General features: G+C 39.1%; 1 protein-coding gene across 1 annotated transcript in view; it reads right to left on the bottom strand.

Annotated features, from left to right (window-relative positions):
* ADCY1 (adenylate cyclase 1) overlaps positions 1 to 26944 on the bottom strand; it is a 256331-nt gene that overhangs the window by 65298 nt on the left and 164089 nt on the right. Inside the window, exons 5-6 of the mRNA XM_087946948.1 lie at positions 4897 to 5024; positions 2174 to 2332 (exon numbers count right to left, since the gene is read on the bottom strand). Of these exons, the coding sequence (XP_087803074.1) occupies positions 2174 to 2332; positions 4897 to 5024 (287 nt within the window). The remainder of the gene's footprint in view (positions 1 to 2173; positions 2333 to 4896; positions 5025 to 26944) is intronic.

Raw genomic sequence — 26944 nt, 5'->3', positions numbered from 1 at the left:
TCCCAGGAGAAAATGCAAAAGATATTGAATAAAATTAGACAGAAAGAAATTGAATTGCAAAAAACACCTATGGACTCTAAAATTTTACATCAGATTAAATTGTTATGGCAATAAGTGTCTATATTAATTCAAGAAATAGAAATAAAATTGAATTGAATACCAAAAACATTTTGAGTTTGCAAATAAATCAGGAAGATGGCTGGCATATAAACAAAGAAAGAAAAGGGAAAGGAGAATGACCAAAAAAAGTTGTGAATACAACAATGTAGTAACAAATAATGAGCTTATTAAAAAGTCTTTTCATTATTTTTATTCCAATTTGTTTAAAAAACAGGAGTTAGATATGTCAAAAATAGTTGAACATTTGTTAAAGCAATGGTTGCCTAAATTTTCACAAAGCCAGAGATAACTTATAAATGACCCAGTAACTAGCCTTCGGAATATCAGAAGCTATACAACCCAATATTATATAGGCTTTGAAGATAAACTCCTTCAGCCACTAAAGGATATAATAAATGATATATTACAGAAAAGAAAGATACCTCAAACATGGAAAGAAGCCAATATTATGTTATTACCACAGGTCAGTCAAGATGCTACGAAGATAAAGAATTACAGATCAATCTCATTATTAAACAAGGACTATAAACTCTTTTCTGCCATTTTGGCAGAAAGATTAAATAACACTTTACAGGCATATATTCACAAAGATTTATCTGGCCTACTGTGAAAAAGACAGTTAAGGGACAATGTGAGGACTGTTTTGAATATTATTGAATATTTACAATACCATAATGAGAAACAGTCAGCTTTAATGTTCTTAGATACAGAGAAGGCTTTTGACATAAAGTGCTGGAAGAAATGGACTTTGGAGAGAACTTTATTTAAGGGGTCAAAGCTGTTTATATGACACAGCAAGCAAAAATTATCAGTGGCGATTTAACTAATTCATGTATGAGAAAAGTATGTCCCTTGCCTCCTTTGTTGTTTATCTGGGGTTGGAAACTTTGAACAAAATATTAGGCAAAATGAGAAAATAACAGGTATCAAGAAGGAAGTTTATAAATTGAGGGCATTTGCTGATGATTTGGTTATAATCTTGCAAAGCCCCAAAAATAATATAGAACATTTAATGAGGAAAGTAAATGAGTTTGGGGTTTTAGTGGATTATAAAATAAACAAAAAGAAAATAACAATGCTTTCTAAGAATATGATCTCATAAGAGTGTGATATGTTGACTAAAAAGTCTGGTTTTAGAGTGGAGAAAAAGGTGAAATATTTGGGGGTCTTACTGATAAAGACAAAACTATTTCAAAATAATTATGTGGCTCTCTGGAATGATATTAAAGAGAACTTATTAAAATGGGATAAATTGCATTTATTATTATTGGGTAACATTTCTGTAATTAAATGAATGTCTTACCAAAGATGCTTTTTGTGTTTCAGACATTACCAATACTTGCAACTGACACTCCATTTAAAAAAATGGCAAAATAATATTTCTAAGTTTATATGACAAGGGAAAAAAAACCAAGAATCAGATATAAACATGTTATATATTACATGTTAAATATATATTACATGTTATAGATATATTACATGTTAAAGAAAGAGGGGTTTGGGGTTTACCAGATTTGAAACTGTATTTATATTGTATGTTGTTATTTGATCTGGTCCAGCTAAAAGAATGGGTGAATCTTCAGAATAAGAGACTACTAGATTTTAGAAGGTGATGAATTAAGATTTGGATGGCACAGTTACCTATGGTATGATAAAGTTAAAGTAAATGTTGATTTCAATAACAATTTGTTAAGCATGCCATTCTAAGAGTTTAGAATAAATATAAAACAAGGTTTTCTACAAAGATGCATCTTTGAGTGTTCCCCATAAAGTTTTTTTTAAGAAAAGAAATAGTAGCAAAGTGAGACTGGTGGATATATGGTAAAATAATATATTGTAATTTTGGTGATCCTATTCTCAAATCTAAGGAAGAGTTGGAATCAGGACATATCTGCCACTGGTTTACATATTTACAATTAAAACAAATTTAAATTAGACAAAAAGAGTTATAGATTTGACTTTGTCTAGCATTTCACTTATTTTTATAGCAAGGGGCATCAATATACTATTTGTGCTTCATAAATAAATAACTGGAAAACATATTGTGACTTACCCAGGCAACCCTCCAGCTTCCATTACATTAGCAAGAGTCACATCATTTGACCAAACATCATATTGCCATTTTCGAAGACCCAGAACTCCACAAAGAACCCTTCCAGTGTGCAAACCAACTCTCATATTGAGATCTACTTCAGTGGCTTCAGCTACTGATCTGAAATATAGAAAAAATTAGAATATTATTTATCAAAAGATTATCTTGTTTACCCATCCCTCATAAAATCAAAGATTTAAAAACTTCAGTGTTGTTACTTCAGATACTACTTGAGTTACAATGGCAATTGGGACCAGAATTTCCATTATTATGTAATGCTTAGTCATAAAGCCTGAAGTCATGTGACTACATTGCTTAGCTATAGCAAATAATGCAGTTCTGGATAACACTGAAATCCCAGGACTCCACAGGTTGTTGTATGAAATACTTAATCCAAATGTATAAGTGAAAACCCAAAAATATTATTGAAAATTTTATTGATCATTTATATTGATAGCATTAATGAAGCTGTATTAGATCAAGTGATAGATGCAGACATTATACCAAGAATTCAGTATAAGATTAAATCCTTAAACCTGGGACAATGTCGGTTTTGCTTAGAATTTTCCACAGCCATGTTCTGTGGCATAGAGAAGAGATTTTATTGCACTAATTCAAAAAGATAAGCCATACCCACTATGGTACAAGCAGTCCTTGAGTTAAAACCGTAAGTGAACCTGGCAATTACAGTTTAAGTTGTCAAGGTCGTAAAGCAGATCACCATGTGACCTGACTTGACTTGTTCCGGGATCCAATTCAACATGCTTATTATCAAATAATGGGCAATGCAGAGGAGCACGCAGCCATGGGAATGATAAATGCCCTGAAAGCTGTCCCTTTGTTTTTCAATTGATTTTAAATAGTGGTTTTAGTTATCCTTGTCTGTTTTAAAATGATAATGTACCCTTATGTACCTTTTTCATGCTTTATTATTTTATTGTACACTGCCCAGATTCCCTCTGTGATGAAGATGGGTGGTTCCAAAATTTCATGAATAAAATAAATATGTAGTGTTTATAGCAAAACAAGGGAATGTATTACATTTCCAAATATTTCTTGGCTATGTAACAAAAACATTTTACTTACTGAAAAAAACCATGGAATTTCTTGTGAGCTCCAATAAATTGTCTCACATTCAACCCTGCTTTTTAAATAGTATCATTTACCTACTTGCAAGTTAGTAGGAATTTCAATCAAATCTTTTCATTTTCAAGTACAAAGTGTAATACTCAGCTATGATTATGTGTACTGTGAATCAATACTCCCAAGCAATGGAGAGATAGATATGAGAGTTGCAATCCAATGCAATCATGTTGAACCCATGACAATATTGCATTTTCCTCCCCCCATGCCCTTTATTTTCCAGTAGATAGCCTTATTCTGTACTATTTGAAGTAAAACTCCATCTGCTTTTGAGAAATATCTTGCTTACACAAATTTTGCAAATACCTCTTTTAATTCTAGTCTAAGTGCACCTATTAGCAAGGGCATTTTATTAATGTTTTCCTTACAATCTTCACTTTGGTATTGTCACCTGGCAAATATGCACTCAGTTAACATTAAAATATATTTATTTAACTTTTGCTTGCTTTTGTTCAACTTTTGCTAAAATTGATTTATTTTCAGATACAACTTCCATTCAGTGCTTCCATTGACAAACATTTGCTTATTTTGCATACGATCCTAATTTATTTATTTTTCTTATATCAGAAATTTATGCACATTTATCTTAGATTGTTATGACAGCTGACAAAAATGGAATGTTCATGTCAAAGATAAATTGCAGAGACCACCATGCAATATTTAAATGTAATAAATTACTGTCTTATAGTTTTGTATGTAACTAAGCAAACATGGCCCACAGAAAAATATTGTTATAAATAATTGTTTTCAAAGATTAAAAATAAAAAGACATTATTCTGAAAAGACATTAATCTACCTTTGTTAGACTGAGTATTAATTTTATGACAAATTTTAAAAAAAATCCTTATACTGTTCCTCTGAACAGTTTTCTATGAAAAGTTAATCCTTAGGGCTGAGGAATCACAAATGCACAGCAGTTCTCAGCTAAACAAAGGAGGATGAAGTTTTAAACTCTGCTATTTCTTGCTGATGAAAATGAGAACTGTTTTTTCCAGAAGATAAATTCAGTGGATATTTAGTCTTTTAAATCCCCCATCATCCCTGAAACATACTGTTCTACTAAAATAAATTTCTTGGAAGAATTTGGGTCTTTAGAGCAGGACGTTTTCACAATTTGAGACTCACAAAGCTGAAAGTAAGCATTCAGTTACATCAGTTTTTCAATGGCTGAACATTATCCAGACCTGTTCTGTATTCAACATTGAATAATGCTGAAGCCTGAAGTAATGAGAGGATCTTACTCCTGCTTTTATCTTTTTTGCTCTATTCAGAAACTTTTCTTAAAACGATTAAATGATTGAAATTTTTTTGCCTAAAATACTGTACATTACATTAAGCATGTAAAGAAGAGGTGGTATTCAGCAGGTTCTGACCAGTTCTGGAGAACCAGTAGCGGAACTTTTGAGTAGCTTGGAGAACCAGCAAATACCACTTCTGGCTGAAGATTTTACAATATCCTTCCCCTGCCATGCCCACCAAGCCATGCCCACAGAACTGGTAGTAAAAAAAATTGAATCCCACCACTGATGTAAAGTACTTACGTGATGGTGTCAATCATATCCAATCCCATTTCAACACAGCAATGAGCATGATCAGTTTTGGGCTGAGTCAATCCTGATACACAATAGTAACAATCCCCGAGGATCTTTATCCTTCTGCAATGGTTTTCCTTTAATGAACAAAAGACAGGGAGAGGAGTAAAATTAGCTTAATTGAACACCTTTCTATAATAACTAATTTTAATTATCTAACACTATTGCCTTAGTTGTATCACAGCCATCTCTTTTATGAAGTCTTGGTTTATTTATTGCTTCATTTTGATGCTTCATTTTAATGTTTCATTTTGAAATAATCTCACTTAGTATACATAGAAATGTTATGTGTCCTTAAACATCTGTTTCTGCAGTTCTATATATCTGCATTCTATAACTCTTAGTTTTGCTTTGTTTTCTTGTAGTTTCAGCTGCTGTTATATTTAAAGCTTGGTGATAAGGAGGAAGATTATATATCAAGTTAGTCTACACTGAGTTTAACGTGTGATGCCCATAATTACCAAATCTAACAATACATTAGAATCAATCAACAGATTACATCTGACTGCCTATGAGGATGGCAAATTAATTGGTATAAAATAAATCAATCATTTCTTAGTGGATATGTACTTTAGAGAATTGGGATTGACTCTTTTAAATGTTTTCTAATGAAGAATGGGAAACTATTGCACTCTCCTAGCACACGAGCACTCATTATGAACTAAGATGGAAACATCTGCTTAAGAATTTTGCCGACAGTCATAATGAGTTATTTCCTTTGAAACTGATAAGGACATCATAATCAGAAAAATACCCAGCAAATTGCTAATTTGGGATATAAAAGAAATCTTTCTGAAAATTTTATACTCTCTCCATCCATTTGTCCAAACACCTTGCAAGCTATTCTGTCTGTGCAGCTATCAGCCAGTAGCCTGGACAGGTATGGACTGCTGACTTTCCAAAATTAATTGCAATAAAGGAAATTACAGTAGGAAATCAGCAAGCTGTAATGGATTGCTGAGAAAAAAGAAAAAAGATCTACTGTTTTCTTCTTTTGTTTACTGAACAAGTAGATTGTGGTAGTAGATTTTCCCCATTCCAGGATCCTGTTCAAAATCGTAGAGGTTTAGCTAATTTAAAGTACTTGCTAGGTAACAAAGTTTAAAATTCACTTTTTTCATATTTGAAAAATATGAGAGGGGTATGTAGGCAGGTCAATGGGGAAAGATCAGTTACTTCCTCAGAATTGCTGAGTAGAAGAGAGGAATAGTTGGCTTATGCATGTGATGAGGCCCAACACCCAACTAGCAACTTGCACAGAAAAATTACATATCCATATCAGAATAAGAGTTGGAAGGAACCTTGGAAATATTGTAGGCAAACCTCCTGCTGAAGCAGGAGATCCATTACCATTTCAGACAAATAACTGTTCAATTTCTTCTCAAAAACCTCCAATGATGGAGCACCTACAACTTCTGAAGGTAAACTGTTCAACTGATTGATTGTTCTATGTGTCTGGAAATTTCTCCTTATTTCTAGACTGGATCTCTCCTTGATCAGAGGAGACTTCCGGTGGTGATGCCTTGGTGAAAGGGTGAAGGGAGAGTGGTCTCCATCTCTGGATGGAGAGCTCCAGTGAGGGGGGATAACCCCATAGTACAGGCAACGAGACAGGAAGAAAGAGCTGTGATTCAGCACTTTTTACAAATGGAAAGAGACTGAAGGAGAGGGGATATAAGTTGGAAGTGAATAGCTCTAGGAAGCTGAAAGGTGGAGATTGAAATAAGATGAGAACTGGTGGGAGAAGAAGAAAATCCAGGGAAGCCAGAAGAGGAGGTGGTGAAAAGATAAGGGAGAGACGATTGACTTCTCTCTGCTTCTTTGACAGAGGGCGATTACGAGACCAATGTGGTGAGTGGAGAAAGTGAAATCCGATTGGGATGTGAGAGTGATACAAAGGAAAGAAAAGAAAGTCTTGGAAGGAAGGAGGAGGTGAAGTAGAAGTGGAGAGACGTTGAAAGGATCAGAAGGAAAGTTGGGACGACGGAGGTGAGAAAGGCGAGACACGGAGAAAGGAGTGACTGAGCAATTTTCAAGCGGAAGGAGATGGCAGGACATTAATGGGAGTGGAGAAGAAAATTTTTTGGTGACGAGTGGGCTGAACGAGACGACGAAGGAGGATTGGAAAAAAAAGAGGTATGAGTGGAGTCATAAAGAGAAAGACTTGGAGGGAGTAGTAGAAAGACAAGTGGAAGAGAGGAGAGTGGAAAACAGTTTGGACTGAGATGGTGAGATCGTAGAGAAAAGAAAAGGAAATCTTTGAGTGAGGTGTATGAACTGTAAACTTTAAAGATAACAAAATAGGCTGGTATTGAAATATTAGTTTGATTTATATGATTAACATGATCTGTATGACTTGTATGATTTGAATGTATTTGTCTATTAGAGCACTCTCTTAAGGAGATTGTGGGTATAAGAAATCAAAAAGGAGGCTTTCTCCTTTAATTTGAAATAACTTGATGGTATAGTTATCTTGACTAAATAGGATTATTGGGTTAAGGAACATAGTGATAAATAATCTTAGAGTAGGATGTTAAGAGTTTAAGAAGAATATATATTGTTGTGAGTATAGATAATCTAAACCTTGACCCCTCTTTCATTGTATAAAGGAGAAACTACAATACATTGTGTATAGAAATAAATAGAAAAGGGGTGTTTGAGTAAGATATATAGAGATACATGCAGATATAGCTCTTTCAATTGACAAATAACTGACTAGGATTACTGCTCTAAGTTAAAAGTGAATTAAGAAACTAAAAAGGGGGGCTTTTTTGTCTTTCCTTCTCTATTGGGGTGATATTTGAGGTTATAATTACCTTGATTAAGTATTGTGTATTGAACTAAGGAAATATAGTGATAAATAAGTTTTGATTACAATATTAAGAGATTAAGACGAGTGTATATCTAGGTGATTATATATAAACGGAAATTAGATTCCCCCTTTTATTATAGATAAAAAGAAAAAAAGAATAAATTTAATATTTTGTGCATAAGGAAAGGCAGGATGGCTTTGTCTAAGTAGGATATTGTTAGATATATAGTGATAATTGACTTTGAGATAGAAAAAGGGATAACAAGTACCGCTAATTCTATATAATTATAATAAAGGGATTTGAAAAGAAGAAGGAATAAATTGAAAGTAAGAGATTAGTTTAAATTATATTGTAAAGGAGATAATAAAATAGGTAGAAATAAAAATTGAAAATAAGACAAGTGCCATGACATCAGCCTGGAGAACGGCAAAGAAGACAACATCTAGTCCAACATTGACAATTACATCACCAGCCAGTCAAAAGGCAATTGAGGGAATATCAGGGGCAGAAAAACAAACTGTAGCCAATATGCAAACAATACAGGCTTCGTTAATGACCATTTAAGAAACCATGCTTAAAATGCAAAAACAACAGGTAAAAACACAAGAGAATATTTCGCAAAATCATATGGAATTGAAAGGCAATATTAATAAATTAGAAGACAAAGTTGATACTATACAGCAAACAATGCAAAAGAATGAACAGAAACTAGAAGAGGTGGAACTTAGAACAGTACAAAATGAAAAGAAACTGGAACTAATGGACAACAGGATGATGACAATAAACAAAAGATTAGAAGAACAGATTATCCACCTACAGATGGACCACGCTGCCTATTACTTGAGGTTTCAAAATATCATTGAAAGTAGAGATGAAGATCTGAATGTGCTTATGGCAGAATTACTTGTGCCAGCTTTACAAAGGGAGACCCCAGAGATCCTTCTAGAAATCTACGAGACCTATAGAGTTCAAACGAGTTACGCTCGACGTAACAGGTTACCCAGGGAAGTCCACATGCGATTTGCCAGGAAACAAGTACATGACATAATATACAAGATAACGCGAGATGAACCGTTGGTTTATAAAGATAAAGAAGTGGAAACCCTGAAGCAGGTTCCCAAGAAAGTGCGTGAACAGAGAAAAGACTATAAGTTTTTGGCAACACAACTTATCCAGAAGAACATAATGTTTCAATGGTTAATTCCAGAAGGCTTGTTGGTAACATGGCAGGAAAAGAGGATCAGGATAGATAACTTAGACAAGGTGCAAGATTTCTATGAGCAGATTGGAGGAACAGAAGAAGAAAGCAGAGGTAGAGAGGAGCTAGAGACAGAAAGCCAAGAACAACAACAACAGCAAGATATAGGAGGCCTAGAACAAGGAGAGAACAAGGAGGAGACGGAAGGAAGAAGATTAAGAACACGCCTGCAAAGAGAGACTAGAATTAACAGAAGACAGATAATATCCCACAAGTAGAAAAACGGAAACGGAAACGAAGCTATTATCATTAAACATAAATGGTCTAAACTCACTCATTAAAAGGAAACAGATACTATCTAGATTAGCCAAACAGAAATTAGAAATAGTATGCCTGCAAGAAGTCCATATTAAAAAACAATTTTGGAAATGTTTAGAATATCCTAAATTAGGAAGGTTATTTGTAGCCCCGGCAGATCAAAAACAGAAAGGGATAGCGTTATATGTTAAAAAAGAAATTAAGGCAGTAGAAAAATATGTAGACCCACAAGAGAGAATTTTGATACTTGAACTAGAATTAGGGTACAAGCCAATGTTATTAGTTACAGTTTATGCGCCAAATGACAACCAAAGTCAATTCTATAAGGATTTACATGAGAGAATTGTTGAGATGGAACAAGATAATGTATGCATTGTGGGAGATCTTAATGTGATAGTAGATATAAGGAAGGATTATTTTAGTAATGCAAAGAACAAAAAGAAAAGGAAAATTTTGCCGAGATCCTTTTTCTATATAACACAGGAACTAAATTTGATAGATCAATGGAGGAGAATAAATTTGGGGAAAAAAGAATTCACATTCTACTCTAACCCACACAAATCGTGGTCTAGATTAGATATGGCATGGATGAACGCAGAACTAGGAAACCAACTAGATACAATAGAGATTATGACAAATGTATGGGCTGATCATAACCCATTAAAAATAATTTGGAAAGGAAGGAAAAGGAAGAGTAGAAGGTGGACACTTAATCCCCAAATTTTAAAGGAGAAAGATTTTGTAGAGAAAATTAAGAAAGAAATGGAACTTTTTTAAAGGAAAATACAGTGGAGCAAACATCATTAGAGAATATATGGGATACAGCAAAGGCAGTCTTGAGGGGGCTGGTAACAGCATATACAGCGAAAAGGAATAAGGAAAGATGGCAAAATCAGAATAAATTACAGGAGGAGATTAAAGACCTAGAAAGTAGATTACAAAAAAACCCCACAAGATGAAAAATTGAGGAGAGAGATGATTCTTACTAGGCATAAATTGAACATTATAAATCAGGAAGAGAGAGTTAAAGAGGTGAAAAGGGCAAAACAGAATTTTTTCAAACATGCAAATAAACCAGGGAGGTGGTTAGCCCATAAATTAAGATTAGAAAGAGAAAGAAGGTTGATACAAGAATTGGAGGATGATGAATGAAAATCAGAATATCGAATGACTGAGAAAAAGAAAATAGTACAAATAGTATATAGGGAGGATGGAATAAACCCTGAGAATATAGAACAATATTTGAAAAGGAAAGGTCTCCCAAAAATTAGAGAGCAACAGAAAGAGATATTAAATAAAGAAATAATAGTGATGGAATTGAAAAGGGCGGTTGAAAGGCAGAAAGATAATAAGACGCCAGGGCCAGATAATCTTCCAGCGGAATTGTATAAATGTATTTATGAATGTCTTCAACCAGTGATGTTAGATGTGTACAATGAGGTATTAGACTTTGCCAAATTACCCAATTCATGGAGAGAAGCAAGGGGGGGATTCTACTGGTTCGCACCTATTCGCTAGAACCGGTTATTAACATTCTAAGCAGTTCGGAGAACCGGTTGTTAGAAGAAATTACTGGCCTAATCCTGTAAGGAAGGCAGGAAGGAAACATTCTGGTGTTGCTTAGAGAAACTGCCTCTCCGTTAACCCTTATTACATTCTTGGCAGAACTAGGCTTCCTGTCTCTAGAACGTCTCTGGAGTTTTTTTTCCCCTCCTTTGCTGGTACTTTGCTTGTGTGGAGTGACCATTCAAAGTTACAATGGCACTTAAAAAGGTGACTTATGACCATTTTTCACACTTACAACTGTTGCAGCATCCCCGCAGTCACAAGAGGCCAAGCGAGGAGATGCCTGCCTCGATATGAGTGATATTGAGTTGGCCACGCCCAGTCAATCACATGATCACCAAGCCATACCCACCAACAAAGCCACGCCCACAAAACCGGTTGTTAAAAAATTTGAATCTCACCCCTGGAGAGAAGCAAATATTTCACTAATTCCTAAAGAAGATTTAGATCACAAACAGATTAAAAATTATAGACCAATCTCACTCCTGAATGTAGACTATAAAATATTCGCAACAATAATGTTGAAAAGACTAAAAATTATATTAAATGAACTTATTCATATTGACCAGAATGGTTTTCTACCTTCTAGGCAGATAAGGAACAATATAAGGATAGTATTAAATGTATTAGAATACTATGAGGCCCACCCGGGAAAGCAGGCAGCGTGGATTTTCTTGGATGCTCAGAAGGCCTTCGACAATCTCAGCTGGCAGTTCTTGATCCAACAGGTAGAAAATATGGGATTTGGATCTAAATTCAAGAAAATGATTGGCACAATTTATTCGAACCAAAAAGCTAGGGTAATTATAAATGGGGAGATTACTGAAAACTTTAAGATTATGAAAGGTGTTAGGCAGGGACGTCTAATGTCGCCTCTGCTTTTTATCTTGACCATCGAAGTGCTTTTAAATCAGATTAGACAAAGAAAGGAGATAATTGGATTGAAGAACAAAAAAGAAGAATATAAAGTACAGGCGTTTGCGGACCACTTAGTGTTTTTTGTGGAAGATCCAATGGAGTCAGGGACCTATCTAATTCAAGAATTAGAACAACTGATTGATTGTTCTATGTGTCAGGAAATGTCTCCTTATTTCTAGACTGGATCTCTCGATCCATTTTTATTCATTGTTCTTACACTACTTTAAGGTGGTCTGGGGAATTGACACCCTCTTGTGGCAGTCCCTTAGATATTGGAAGACTGCGATCATGTCACTCTAAGCCCTCTAAGACTAGTATTTAATGGGGTGAAAATTAATTTTTGCAATTTTTTCCAATGAGAGGTTCTAAAAATATATATTTGTTTACCAAGAATTCAAATTGCTGTTATTTTTGCAATTGCACAACATTTACCGTGTTTCTCACATAATAAGGCCGGGCCTTATTTTTTTTTGACCCCCGAAAAAATGGCTAGGACGTCTTTTCGGGGTGACTTAATTTCCCCCCTTGCATCCTCGGGTGGGTGGGCGGCGCGACAGCTTGATATTCGGGAGACCTTCGGGTTCGGGCCACCGTTGCTTTCCCTTCTCCCTTGCTGCCGCGGGCGTTTGGCGCAGCCACGTGCGGCCAGTCAGGGCTCCTCCCTGCAACCGGAGCCCTGAGGAGACACTTGGCTTCAGGCGCTCCCGTCTTCCCTTTGCTTTCAAGGTAAAGCGAATTATTTTACAAAGCCTCCCCTGCCCGAGAGGGCAGCCCAACCCCACGTGGGAGGCTAATTTCCCGGGGCCTCTTCCGTTCCTCCCCGACCTCCCTACACTGCGCGCCTCTGACGCGCCGGTCCCTTCAGCCCAGCGAGCTCTTCCACCTCAAAGAAAGGCCAGGCGGGCGGCTGCAGACAGCAGCAGCGGGTCTGAGCCGCTCGCAGCGAAACAGCCACCACCCTTAGCCCGACGCAGGGAGAACGAGCGAGGTTAGCGCCCGCCAGCCCGTCCTTCCTGCCTTTGAGGCACCTGCACCGAGCGCTCCGCGGCCTCGGTTTCCCCTACTGGCGGGTCCTCCTTTCGTGCGGAGGGCTGCGGGGGAATGCACTCGCCCGAGAGGATCTCTCCCTCTCTCTCCCGCAAGGTCAACGTCTGCGCTGCGGAGGAGAGGGCTGCAGCCGGTTCCTCCTGCTTGCTGAGAAGTGAGGAAGCCGCGGCTCGCCCGGGTGAGATTTGGGAACGAGGGCAGGAAGAGGCACACACACACCCGCATCTCGCTTTCCCAGCTCTGCCCAGCATTTACAGCTCTGGCGCGGCCCTGGCAGGATGAGCGGAGGGTCCGGCGGGAAGGCGCTCGCTGCCGCCACGGCTGCGCCAGAGCCGTAAATGCTGGGCAGAGCTGGAAAAGCGAGCCGCGGGTGTGTGTGTGCCTCTTCCTGCCCTCGGTTCCCAAATCTCACCCGGTGAGCCGTGGCTTCCTCGCCCGGGTGAGATTTGGGAACCAGGGCAGGAAGAGGCACACACACACCCGCATCTCGCTTTCCCAGCTCTGCCCAGCATTTACGGCTCTGGCGCGGCCCTGGCAGGATGAGCGGAGGGTCCGGCGGGAAGGCGCTCGCTGCCCGCCAAGGCTGCGCCAGAGCCGTGCTGGGCAGAGCTGGGAAAGCGAGCCGCGGGTGTGTGTGTGCCTCTTCCTGCCCCTCGTTCCCAAATCTCACCCGGGTGAGCCGTGGCTTCCTCGCCCGGGTGAGATTTGGGAACGAGGGGGCAGGAAGAGGCACACACACACCCGCATCTCGCTTTCCCAGCTCTGCCCAGCATTTACGGCTCTGGCGCGGCCCTGGCAGGATGAGCGGAGGGTCCGGCGGGAAGGCTCGCTGCCCGCCAAGGCTGCGCCAGAGCCGTAAATGCTGGGCAGAGCTGGGAAAGCGAGCCGCGGTGTGTGTGTGTTCTTCCACCCTGGTTCAAATCTCACCCAGTGAGCCGTGGCTTCCTCGCCCGGGTGAGATTTGGGGAACGAGGGGCAGGAAGAGGCACACACACACCCGCATCTCGCTTCCCAGCTCTGCCCAGCATTTACGGCTCTGGCGCGGCCCTGGCAGGATGAGCGGAGGGTCCGGCGGGGAGGCGCTCGCTGCCCGCCACAGCTGCGCCAGAGCCGTAGAATGCTGGGCAGAGCTGGGAAAGCGGCAGCGGGTGTGTGTGTGCCTCTTCCTGCCCCTCGTTCCCAAATCTCACCCGGGCGAGCCGTGGCTTCCTCGCCCGGGTGAGATTTGGGAACGAGGGGCAGGAAGAGGCACACACACACCCGCATCTCGCTTTCCCAGCTCTGCCCAGCATTTACGGCTCTGGCGCGGCCCTGGCAGGATGAGCGGAGGGTCCGGGCGGGGAGGCGCTCGCTGCCCGCCACAGCTGCGCCAGAGCCGTAAATGCTGGGCAGAGCTGGGAAAGCGAGATGCGGGTGTGTGTGTGCCTCTTCCTGCCCCTGCTTCCCAAATCTCACCCGGCGAGCCATTAACTTCGCCCGGGTGAGATTGGGAACGAGGGGCAGGAAGAGGCACACACACACCCGCATCTCGCTCCCAGCTCTCCCAGCATTTACGGCTCTGGCGCGCCCTGGCAGGATGAGCGGAGGGTCCGGCGGGGAGCGCTCGCTGCCGCCACGGCTGCACCAGAGCCGTAAATGCTGGGCAGAGCTGGGAAAGCGAGCCGCGGGTGTGTGTGCCTCGTCCTGCCCCTCGTTCCCAAATCTCACCCGGGCGAGCCGCGGCTTCCTCACTTCTCAGCAAGCAGGAGGAACCGGCTGCAGCCCTCTCCTCCGCAGCGCAGGCGTTGACCTTGCGGGGAGAGAGAGGGAGAGATCCTCTCGGGCGAGTGCATTCCCCCGCAGCCCTCCGCACGAAAGGAGGACCCGCCAGTAGGGGAAACCGAGCCGCGGAGCGCTCGGTGCAGGTGCCTCCAAAGGCAGGAAGGACGGGCTGGCGGGCGCTAACCTCGCTCGTTCTCCCCGCGTCGGGCTAAGGGTGGTGGCTGTTTCCGCTGCGGCGGCTCAGACCCGCTGCTGCTGCTCTGCAGCCGCCCGCCTGGCCTTTCTTTGAGGTGGAAGAGCTCGCTGGGCTGAAGGGACCGGCGCGTCAGAGCGCGCAGTGTAGGGAGGTCGGGGAGGAACGGAAGAGGCCCCGAAATTAGCCTCCCCGTGGGGTTGGGCTGCCCTCTCGGGCAGGGGAGGCTTTGTAAAATAATTCGCTTTACCTTCGAAAGCAAAGGGAAGACGGGAGCGCCTGAAGCCAAGTGTCTCCTCAGGGCTCCGGTTGCAGGAGGAGCCCTGACTGGCTGCACATGGCTGCGCCAAACGCCGCGGCAGCAAGGGAGAAGGAAAGCAAGGGAGAAGGGAGAAGCAACGGTGGGAGATCTCCCGATATGAAGTGCCCCACCAACGCAGGTAGCACCATATCCGGGCATGCAACAAAAGTACTTCCTAACGGCAAGCCCCCGCTTCCCCCATTTCGCATGTTTAATATGGGGCTTAATTTGGGGGAGGGGCTTAATTTGATTTTATGCCAATAAAACATGGTGGGGCTTCCTATTGGTGGAGGCCGTATTGTTGGAGAAACACGGTAGGTTGGATGGTAAATCCACATCTGATCATATACCCCACAAAAATCTCTTGTAACCCAAATACTGTTAACTTTATCTTCTCAAAATTGTACCTTGAGCTACAAAAATTCAAGTTTTTTTCTGCATGAATCTAGCTAAGCAGAAAAGTCCATGGAATGATAAACTAACATCAGAAAGCAATTATCTGATGTAATAAAATGTTTAAGCAAGTTTCATCAATTTTTGTTTTGATTCATTCTTCGACATCAGCCGCTGATATAACTAACCCTCATGTTTCTGCCTCTGTGACCTATTTCACGTATTTCTTTATTGATTGGCATGACAGTGCATCTGTGGTACTTGCATTCGTTCATCAATGATCTCCTTTATTTCCACTATAGTTAGTTTGCATGTCAAAGGTGGCTCATCTACACCTTCAGATCAGTCAATCACTTCCAGCAGAGTAGATGTTCTGGTGTTGGTTAAAGGCATTTTTCTTACAGAAAAATCTCTCAGCACATCATTGTCTGCACCCCTCCAGTCAATGATCCAGCTCTCCTCTCCTGAATGTCATCTGAACACAAGAGTTTCTGGGTTATCATTTTACTAAAAACGTACCATGTTTTTAGTTTAAAATTCCATGGTTGGCAAAGTAGCTTCTACCACAGCCCTCTTTTGCAGTCTGACTTGCTGCAGTTGGAACAACACATGATGCGGGACTTCAAGCCAAGAATATTTTACTTTGAACCAGCAAGGGTAGTACACACCAATAATGTATTCCACCATCATTCTTAAGTTTTGAAGAGTTTTGCCTTTAAAACCATGTTTTGAAACCCGTATTTGACAAAGCCTATTTGCAGTTGTCAACCAGCATGAAAGGCTTCTGGGCCCAATTTTTAGAAGAGCCAGATCTGTAGGAAGTTCTCCTGTCCTTATTGCCTGTATGATCCTATATCCATAGGCTTGATCAGTTGCTCAGTAAAATGAGAGACTCACCAGCTGAAATTCTGGTGAATGAAGGATCAATGTCAAGTTCTGTTGCAATGTTGCCAGTTTTATCTACCCATTTGTTGTTAGACAAGGTCTTCCCACCCAATTTTATGATTAAGAGGTAATTCCTTCATGTGGAGTGCACACACCAACCAGATCAACATCTGGTCAAGCTTGGCCTCTACCCAGTGCATGGCACCACCTTCACAGCCAGTATTGACATTTGTAGAATCTCCTCCACTGGCCTTCAAGGTTTTGTTAATGCCTTTCTTCTTTATGAAATACACCAGATTATCTGCAATCACTTGAACAGGTTTTCTTGTTTTTGAGCCTTTCTCTGAAATGATAAAGATATCTTCCATCCATCTCACTGAACATAATGTTCTTTAAAAAAAATAATTGTCTTATTTAAAAAAAAACACAATTACAAATCTCTATTTACATTAACAGCATTTGTGTCATTAATACATTCATCTCCTTTTATACCTAAACATCAATTCTTATTTCTATCTTCCACTCATTTGTACCACCTATCCCAAATCGCATAATATCCGAATCATCTTTGCCTTTTAGTTCCACTGTGAATGTATCCATTTCCATACAGTCCATTATTTTTTGTATCAGGTCTTCTTCAGATGGTATCTTTTCTTTTTTCGATCCCTGTACAAAGGCTATTCTCGCCGCCATTATTATATGTATGATGATGTATTGGATGACCTTGCTAAATTTTCCCTTGAATAATGTTCTTCTTTAATGGTACTAGGGAATTACTTTCCTCTGCCAAGAGATATGTTTTTGACTTGATCCCATTTCTCTTGAATCTTGTTCAAGATTATCACTCATGAATTTACAACAGGGGTCACAATAAAACTGTTTGCTCATTCCCACTTTTCAAGCACTTTTTGATTTATGTCTCTTACAAGACTGGTTGCTGGGTAGTGTCCAGTATCATCACTACTCTATATCCCCTACATCTTCTTTTTAATAATTTAAATCCCTCTAGCTACACATTCCAGTCATGAGTTTCATGCCATCAAGTTTTGATAATGACAACAATATCATATTTGGATTTCAAGTTCATGCTATTTGTTCCTCATACTTTGAGCATTGGTGAACAGGCATTTGATTTCTTTTTGACTGAATCTGTGTTGCTTTCTTCATCACCTGTTTTGTGTCTGAGTTCCCTTTCTTTCTTAACACTTAGTTGATTACCCTGAGGTCTGTAATTGGAATAGCTTCTAAATCTCTCCCCACTTCCCCTCCAGTTTTAGTTTAAAGACCTTCAGATAAGGGAAGTCAGTTAGTTTCTAAAAGTCATTCTTCCAGGTTCTTGTTATATCCCATCCCTTAAGCAAGTGCTTTACTTCCATGGTTCTTTCATTTCTTCATTAGATGCCTACTTTTTGTTGGAAGTATAGAAGAAAAAGACCACCTGTGTCCCCCTATCTTTGGCTTTCATGCATAGTCTCTTGGTATTGTTGTCAGGGATTTTGTCATCTCAGCTATCTCCATGGGGAAGAGGAGTAAGGGATAATAAACCTATGGCAAGATATACAACTTCAAAAGTAGTATGACCAGATATTATGGGATGGAACCTAATATGTCATTACGATGCTTTGCTTTTTGTTTTCCTTCTCAAGTCTTTCTCCATATTCAAAATATCTTTTTTCCTAAGGAATTCTCTTAATACATTTTCTCTTATATTCCATGATTCCACTGAAAACATGCACAACAAAATTGTTGCAGCTCAACATACAATTATCAACAGTTGGATTGTTGCATATTTGAAAAGAGAAAGGGAAATAATAAAGCTTTTTAATTTTGGAACTTAAATTAGTTGACTATTATTTAATCCATTGTTTAGTATGTGGATTTCATTCTGAAAGCTTATTGAGGGCTCTTTAAGGAAGAAAGATGAACCATGCCTTTAAACAAAGAAATCAATCTCATGTCCCAGCAATCCCTTTGTTAGCTCATAGCCAGAATTGTGAAGTGAGCGGACAGTTTAATATAGTTTCCAAATATGCAGCATATCTGTGCAGCTTCAATGCTTTCCTTCTCAACTGGGGTAGAATCTAATGGTTATAGAAGTGTATGAGATGAAAAATGCAGATAGACAATGGTGAAGAAATGGATATCATGGATTAGAAATACAGCATTTGGACCTTATGTCCATATGTCATCCAGAAGATAAATAATGCATTTTCATTTTGACTTGAGTTTATGTTTGCTATTAATTAAAGCATATCTGATTGTATATTTTTATGTCTATTCTGAAATTCTGTTTTTATTAGGGCTAGTTCTCAGGAGATTCATGACTGTACCCTTGCAGAAGGTACTCAGAATTGTCAAGTATAAGTAAAAGCACAAAGTAGAAAAACAGCAAACTGAGACAGATTCATGGCCAGAACCCCATTAGATGTATTTACCATTATGACCTGTGGATTTTTTAAATTCTTTGTATTACTATTATTAATAGTCTTTTTCTCTCTCTTAATGACAACAGTATTAATTCTTTGCCAAGTACAAAAGAACAGAATTAAATATTATGATGCCATGTTATGAATAACAGATTTCAGAAGACCTTCCTTCCTTCCTTCCTTCCTTCCTTCCTTCCTTCCTTCCTTCCTTCCTTCCTTCCTTCCTTCCTTCCTTCCTTCCTATAATTGGACATAATACTTTATTGTAGAAACACCTTTCCTATTGCCCTTGCTTAAGTTCCCTCTCTTAGGCTTTTCAAGTAGATAAAGCCATATAAATAATTTTTTGATGATTAATTCTTTTTTGTGTTCTAAATGTTTTAACATTTTATTAAGATAAGATACAAAATACAAAAGTAAATAGGAAAGCAGTTGGGAAAAGGGGTGGGGAAGAAAAGTGAGGAAGGGCTGGGGAAAAGAAAAAGAAGTGTTGACTTCCAACACTCTCTGTTGCAATAAAATTAGCATCAAACCACAACTTTGTTTTTTCATAAACTAGCCATTTCTATAAGAATCTATCAATCTAATTGGTAAAACCCAAAACCAAACTTTCATTCTTTTCCACCTCAAGTACAAAGTTCAAAACCTGTCTCCATGTGGAAACGAAGGTACTTATATTCTTTTCTTTAATCAAAGTAGTCAATTTTGCTCTTTCTGCCAATTGCATCAGCATCTGCAACCATTCGTCCATGGTGGGAATCAGTGTCCTTCTATTTTTGTGCATTTTTGTCCATTTTGAGCATGTCTTGCTGCTGTCAACATGTATAGGGATAAAGCTCCAATTTTTTCCCTGTTTAGACCTAAAAGGAAAATGTCTGGTTTCATCTTTAAGATTTCAGAAGATTTTCAAATATGTCTCATTCTCCAATCAATCAATCAGAATAGAGCTGGAAGGGACCCTGAAGGTCTTCTAGTCCAACCTGCTGCTCAAACAGAAGATCCTATACCATTTCAGACAAGTGACTGTCCAATTTCTTCTTAAAAGCCTCCAGTGAAAAAGCATCCTCGACTTCAGAAGGCAAGCTTGTTCCACTGGTTAATTGTTCTCACTGTTAGGAAGTTTCTCCTTAGTTCCAGGTTGCTTCTTTCCCTGATTAGTTTCCATTCACTGTTTCTTGTCCTGCCTTATAGTACTTTGGAAAATAAGTTGATCCCTCCTCTTTGTGGCAATGTTTCAAATACTGGAATACTGCTATCATGTCCCCTCTAATTCTTCTTTTCTCTAGACTAGCCAAACCCAAATTCTCTAACTGTTCTTAATATGTTTTAGCCTCCAGGACTTTAATCATCTTAGTTGGTCTTCTTTGCACTTCTTCCAAAATCTCAACACCTTTTTTGTAATGTGGTGACCAAAAGTGGATGTGGTATTCCAGGTATGGTCTTAGTAAGCCTTTACAAAATGGTACAACTATTTTACGTGATTTTGATTCTATGCCTCTGTTTATACAACCAAGGATACTAGGTTTTTTTTGGCTGTGCCACACACTGCTGCTTCATATTTAAGTGATCATCCACTAGACCTCCAAGGCCGCTCTCACAGTTACTGTTTTTGAGCCAGGTTTCACTTAATCTGTGCTTGTACCTTTGTTTTTTCCCCGCCTAAGTATAAAACCTTGTTTTTCTTCCCATTAAATGCCATGTTGTATAGGGCCAGTTATTGAAATCTGTCAAAATCTTTTTGGATCCTGAGCTTCTCTTCTGGAGTGTTAGTTGAAATTTGATTTCCTCATCTATTCCACCTCCTATTTCCTCATCTAAGTAATTTATGAAGATATTGAAGAGTACTGGGCCTAAGATGGAACCATGTGGCACCCCATTGCCTACTTCCATCCATGTAGATGTAGTACTATTAAAGATGACTTTTTGAGTACTGTTTGTTAGTCAGTTACAAATCCATGTGGTGGTGATGCTGTGCATCCACTTTTTTTTTTAGCTTACCAAGAAGTAGATTGTGGTCCACTTTGTTGAATGCCTTGCTGAAGTCTAAGTATATTATGTCCACAGCATTTTTCTGGTCTACTGAAATAAGATTGGTTTGGCATGATCTGTTTTTAACAAACCCATGCTGGCTTTTAGTTATAACTTTATTGTTAAGATTGAACTGCTTTGCTTCCTTCAAACCTAATGGTTTTCAATTTACCAATAAACTGGGTGGGGAGAGGCAAGGGGAAAATATAATGCTGAGAATGTATGCGTAGACTGTGATAGCCTGGCAACCATCAAGATGATCATGTAAAGTTAATGTGGGAAGCATGCTCTATACTAAACTATCCAAATATGACTTCCACAAAAGAAGGTTGGATTACTTGGTGTAATGCATGTCCAGTGAGGGAGTGGAGATGGACTTTGTTAGCATGAAAACCATACTAAGGAGAGACGCCACCCTGGACCAGAAGGTAAATATAGAGTTTCTTGGGCTTTGCCAACTTCTACCACCAATTTACCCCCTCATTCGCACTGATAGGCACAAATGCCTTTCACTGAATTACTCAAAGTGTGTGTGTGTGTGTGTGTGTGTGTGTGTGTGTGTGTGTGTGTGTGTGAAATCTAAGCTGAGCCAACCACTTAACTGGACTCTGGAATGCCAGGCGGCTTTTGAAAAGCTCAAATGGCTATTTGCAGGGGAGCCAACCCTTAAATACCTGAATCCAGAGGAATTATTTATAATACAAGCCACTGCTAGCAACATAGTAGTGGGGACCATTCTGCTCCAAAGAAATACAAAGGGGATGCTGCAACACTGTGCCTACACTTTCCAGAAATTGACCGATATCGAAAGACATTCAGCAGTGTGGGAAAAGGAGATGTATGCCGTTTGATTGGCACTGCTGAATTCCTGGAGAGCAGTAAGATCCCTTTCAAAGTGTGGACTGACCACAAGAAACTTAGAAGACCTAAAAACCCCAAGAAAGCTATCCCCAAAGCAAATATGATAGACTCAGTACTTTAAGTACCAAAGTACTTTTAGTACCAAAGAATTTCACTCTTTGGTACTTGCGACGGGGGGGGGAGAACTTCCTCAGTGATGTGTTCTCTCGGATGCACCAATACAAAAGTACCCAAGAAGAAATAGTTAACTCCATCCTCCCCTCCCAGCAACTGGCAATATAGATCTTCATGAGGTGGGGGCTGCTAGCCACTCCTTAGCCAGCTGACCCAATGGGTAAAGGAAGCCCTGAAAGAAGATGCATGGTTCAAGGACCATAAAAATGAGCTGACGATCAGAGAGGATCTGGAAGGGAGACAAGCTGTATGTTCCAGCCAGCCAGATCCTACAAAAAGCATGATGTAAAGCTGGCAGGTCACTTCAGATTTTTAAAGACCCTTCACTTGGCTAAAAGGCAGTTCTAGTGGCCCAAGATGAAGAAAGACATAGAAAGTTTGTAACCAGCTGCCCGGTGTGCATGTCCATGAAGTGATGGTCAGGGAAGACTCCTTTGAGTATTGTTTGTTAGTCAGTTACAAATCCATGTGGTGGTGATGCTGTGCATCCACTTTGCTATTGAGAGAGAGAGAGAAAGAAAAAGAAATAGGAAGAAAGAAAGAAAGAAAAAGAAATAGGAAGGGAGAGAGAGAGAGAGATAAAACTGTGCTATTATTCTTAATTGTTCCATTATTTATCATATATTAATATTTTACATTGTCCTTATACCTAGAGTGATTTTACTGCCTTTTTTTGCCCAAGTATTTTTCAGGGTTTACATGCATTCAATGTCTATAGTCCAGAGCATAAATACACCTGTATTTAACAAAGTTGAAAGGGACGATGGAGGTCTTCTAGTCCAACCCCCGGCTCAGGCAGGAAAACTGAGGATGCCAGACCCTGAGTAGAGGTCCTGGAACGGTGTAAGAATAACACTTAGAAGGGATCTTGGGGGGAACCCTATACCATTTCAGAGAAATGGCTGTCCAGTCTTTTCTTAAAAACATCCAGTGATTGAGCACCCAGAACTTCTGGAGACAGGCAGTTCCACTGGTTAACTGTTCTCACTGTCAGGAAGTTTCTCCTTATTCTTAGTTTGCTTCTCTCTGTGTTCAGTTTCCATTCATTGCTTCTTGTTTGCCTTCTGGTGCTTTGGAAAATATATTGCCCCCCCTCTTTTTGGCAGCGTCTTAAAAGTCTGTTGCCTATCACACTCTTGGGCAAAGCATGTGAGCCATTTCCTCCTTTCAGTGGCCCATGAAAATACATCTGTAGTATGTAGATAATAAAGTCAAAAAAAGATGAACAATATTTTTACAGAACTATAGATACTGTGGCTGGGTGTGACAAGGAATGCCTGGGAGGGGAGGGGCCAGGCGAGGCACCCCTTGATGTGAGTGACATTGAGTTGGTCATGCCCACCCAGTCACATGACCATCAAGCACACCCATCCAGTCACATGACCACCAAGCCATGCCCACCAAATAAGCCACGCCCACAGAACTGGTAGTAAAAAAAAATTTGAATTCCACCACTGGGCAAGTCCATCTGATGTTCCACTGTGGCTTATTGAAACCCTTCTGAGGTTCTACTTAAGACTAATCAAAGGGGAGCCTCTGCTGCCTTCAGTTGTGAGGGGGGGGGGGGGGAAGAACACTATGAAATCAATGAGATACTGTACTCAAGGTATTTTAAGGGGAAATTACAATACTTAGTACAGTGGGAAGGATATCCCTCAGCTGATGCTGAGTGGGTAGGGGCCAACAATGTTAGCGCAGACAAGTTAATAAGAAAGTTCCATGCAAAATATCCTCAATGACCGATTCCCCAATTTTGGGGTATTCCAATAGGTTACCATGTTGCTCTTTAGTATGCACTTCTTGAAGACAAATTAAGTCCAATTTTAATCTTTGTAGCTTTGTGAATATTTTTTTTTCTTTTCATGGGAGAGTTCAATCCATTTATCTTAATTGATAACGTCTTTATTTCTTCTTCCAGCTTTTCATTTATATATAGGTCTTACCCTTCTAGTTGTTCTTCTTGTTATCTGTCTCTGTCCTATTCTTGCACCTTCTCATTCTACTACTCATTTTTCTCCTCTCTTTCTTCTTGATCTAAAGCTTTTTCTTCTATTTGTAGTTCATCTTGACTTTTACTTTCTATCTCTTCTCTGCTTTCCTGTTCTTCATTTGTGGTAAAGTGATGTTTAAAAAATTCATGTGTTTTATCTAGTGTATCCACCTTAAATTTTTTATCTTGCCTTCTGGTATCAGCCATCTAAAAGTCATGTTGTATTTTATCAGTTGTGCTGTCAAAAATTGTATTGTCTCCTCTGCTCTCTAACTCTCCTAGGAATCTGTTTTAAATCCACAATTTCTCTCCCTTTATACTAAGGGGTCATCTTTAGTTCTTTTATATATTTCAGCTCTCAATGTCTTTTTAGTAAATATCATTGTACCTCTTTTAGAAGTTTATGTCTTCTGGCATGGTTCGTATGGATTCTAAAAATATTTTGTCTATTTCCCTTTGTACACCTCGTTTATTTTTCTCTAGTGCTCCAGCCAGCAACTCTGTCATCAAATCAGCTAGGTCTTCCTCTTTCTCTTCCATGATATTCTGCAATCTCAGGAAGTAGGCCACCTTTTCCATCTCCAGAAAAAATACTGTCTCTTCTGGAAGAAGGTGGAGCCTCCTCGCTGACAGACCGTAGATTGCGACTCTCTGTGGCTATGGTCTTTCTCTTTCGTTGGAGAGCCCCGATCATTATGATTAGGGGCTGAAGCTGCCTTGGAGGGGGCGGCGGAGTAAGGAAGCCGCAAGCCAGGTTGAGGGGAGCCGCATCTCCCCCGGCTTGGTCTTTTTCCCCCGAAGATGACTGCAGCGGTGGTTTAAAATGGCCACCTCGAAGAGGAGGACTCAGCTGGATTAAGCTTTGTGCAGGAGGGAAGAAAGAGGTGGATAACATCTGAACCGGGACAACTGGGCAATACAACTAAACAAAAGTACCCCGGGATTAAGGTAACATGGAATTTTTAAGAAAAGAAAAGTGAGAAGCGAAATTACAAAGGGACAGAAAAAAAAAATATTTTTGACAGCTAAGCAGGGCTTCGAACCAGAAAAGGAAGAACTAAAGATTTAATTAAATATTTTGGGAATAAACAGGCATAAAATAAAGCTGGACTTAAGATTGTCAAAAATTAATAATAATAATAATAAAGTTTACAAATTGGAGACTGGATATGCTGGAATATTGAGGTTCGAAAAACCCTAAATAAAAAAATAGGGGAAAAAGATGAAGACTTTGTATAATGGAGAGTGCCACCTTTTGACAAAAAGGGAAAGCATCCTGTTTCTGAATGAACTTGTGTGGATATAACATTAAAGAAATATTGAAACAAAGTAAGAATCTTAGAAAGTGAAAGCAGAACCAGAATAAAGACAAGGAAAGGCTGACTGTGGAATTGATTGATGTTTTTGGTATAGACCCTGGGCTGGAATAATTGAGAACTTTAGAAAATTGAAAGAAGAAAGAAGGAAAATAAAAGTGTTTTTTTTTTGTGTGTGTGAACTTCAACGATCAAAAAATATAAGAGGGTGTAATGATGATATCTCTTCGGGAATTAAAAATGGAACTTAAAAATATGAGAGAATTACAATAGGAAAGAGGCGAATCACTTTGCTCTGTGTTAGAAAAAATGGAAATGGCGATTGAAGAACAAGAAGAAAGAGCTTCAGAGGAGGAGGAGTCGATTCAAGGAGAAGGCATTTTAAATAGACAATTAACACAAAGAACACTACAAAGAAGTGGGCAAAGAAGGAAGGTTAAAAAGTTGAGATTTAAGAAGGCAATCAAAAGGGGGAAATACCTGTGAAGTCGGGAAAGGCAGAAAGACCCAGCAGAAAAGGGAAAAGGAGGATATTAAGAAAGAGAGGGATATAAACTGGAATGAGAAAAGATATGGGGAAAAGAGGGGGAGGAGAAGCAGTAAGAAACAGGTGCATGAAATAAAGAAATAGTAAAATGTTGAAAAGAAATTGTTTTTTTCAGAGATAATGGTTGATGAATTAAAAAGGGGATTCTGCAGGGTGACAAGGGGTAATAAGAATATTTCTGCAATTAAAAATATTTAGAAAATAGGGTAATATATTATATATATATTAGTTATTAGTATAGATACTAATAACTCTTATTAAAAATCAAGTGGGGGGAAAATATGCTGCGGAATCCAAGTGAAAAGATGTAATGATTATTATTGTAACTTCTTAAAAATAATGGTTTATTGGGAATTCAGATGAGGGAATAAAAGTATATTTTAATCATTGAGGTGTCACACTCAAAACAGTAAAAGGGGGGAAACTTATACTTGTTTTTTATTTTTAGTGTTAAAATTCGTATTAATCTAGAATTTATAAAAAGAATGTACTGGAAAGGGAATATGACACACTAAAGAACCAACTAAATTAATAAGTTAATATAGACTATTAAAAGCAAGGAGAGACATTGGTAACTTTATTATTATTATTATTATTATTATTATTATTATTATTATTATTATTATTATTATTATTATTATTATTATTATTATTATTATTATTAGGCAAACACATATTGTTTATCTTTATTTTTAAAATAAATATTAAAGGATTATATTTGAAATAATTGAAATGAAACCAAAAGATGTTTCGATTGAGAGTTATGAAAGAGGCTAGAATTAATGTGTTTGTTTCTCTCCTTACTGAAAATTTGGAATGGAAAAGGTAATAATAGAATTAAGTATGCATATATCAATGTATAATTGCTGTCATATTTGTAGGTAAAGGTGATGACCCAGAAACATGTTGTCCACTAAAAAGAGATTTTTGTTTTTAATGTGCAAAACTGAATAAAGTTTGTTTTTTTTAAAAAATACTGTCTCTTCTAATTCTGTTAGCTTGTGAGAGCTTTTGATCTACTTCCTCCATTTTTTTCTGTTTGCTCAGCCTTTATTTCTATTTTCTATATCCTATGTTCATTCTTCACTATCATTTGCTGAAAATTCCCTATCTTTTCATTCATTTTCCGTATCTTCCCGCATTTCATTCTTAATCTCATCATAGTTTTTTGACATAGCTTCCTGACTTTTCACCATGACTTCTTGGATTGATTGTAGCATTGCTTGCATACTTGGAAGGGAATTTTATTTTTCCAAACCTAG

This window comes from Notechis scutatus, chromosome Z, assembly GCF_049901735.1.
Source record: "Notechis scutatus isolate UNSWTSFEM ecotype Mainland chromosome Z, rNotScu1.2, whole genome shotgun sequence".
Lineage (NCBI taxonomy): Eukaryota > Metazoa > Chordata > Lepidosauria > Squamata > Elapidae > Notechis > Notechis scutatus.
Note: the sequence above shows the minus strand (reverse complement) of the source record. Positions and strands in the feature narration are given on the sequence as shown.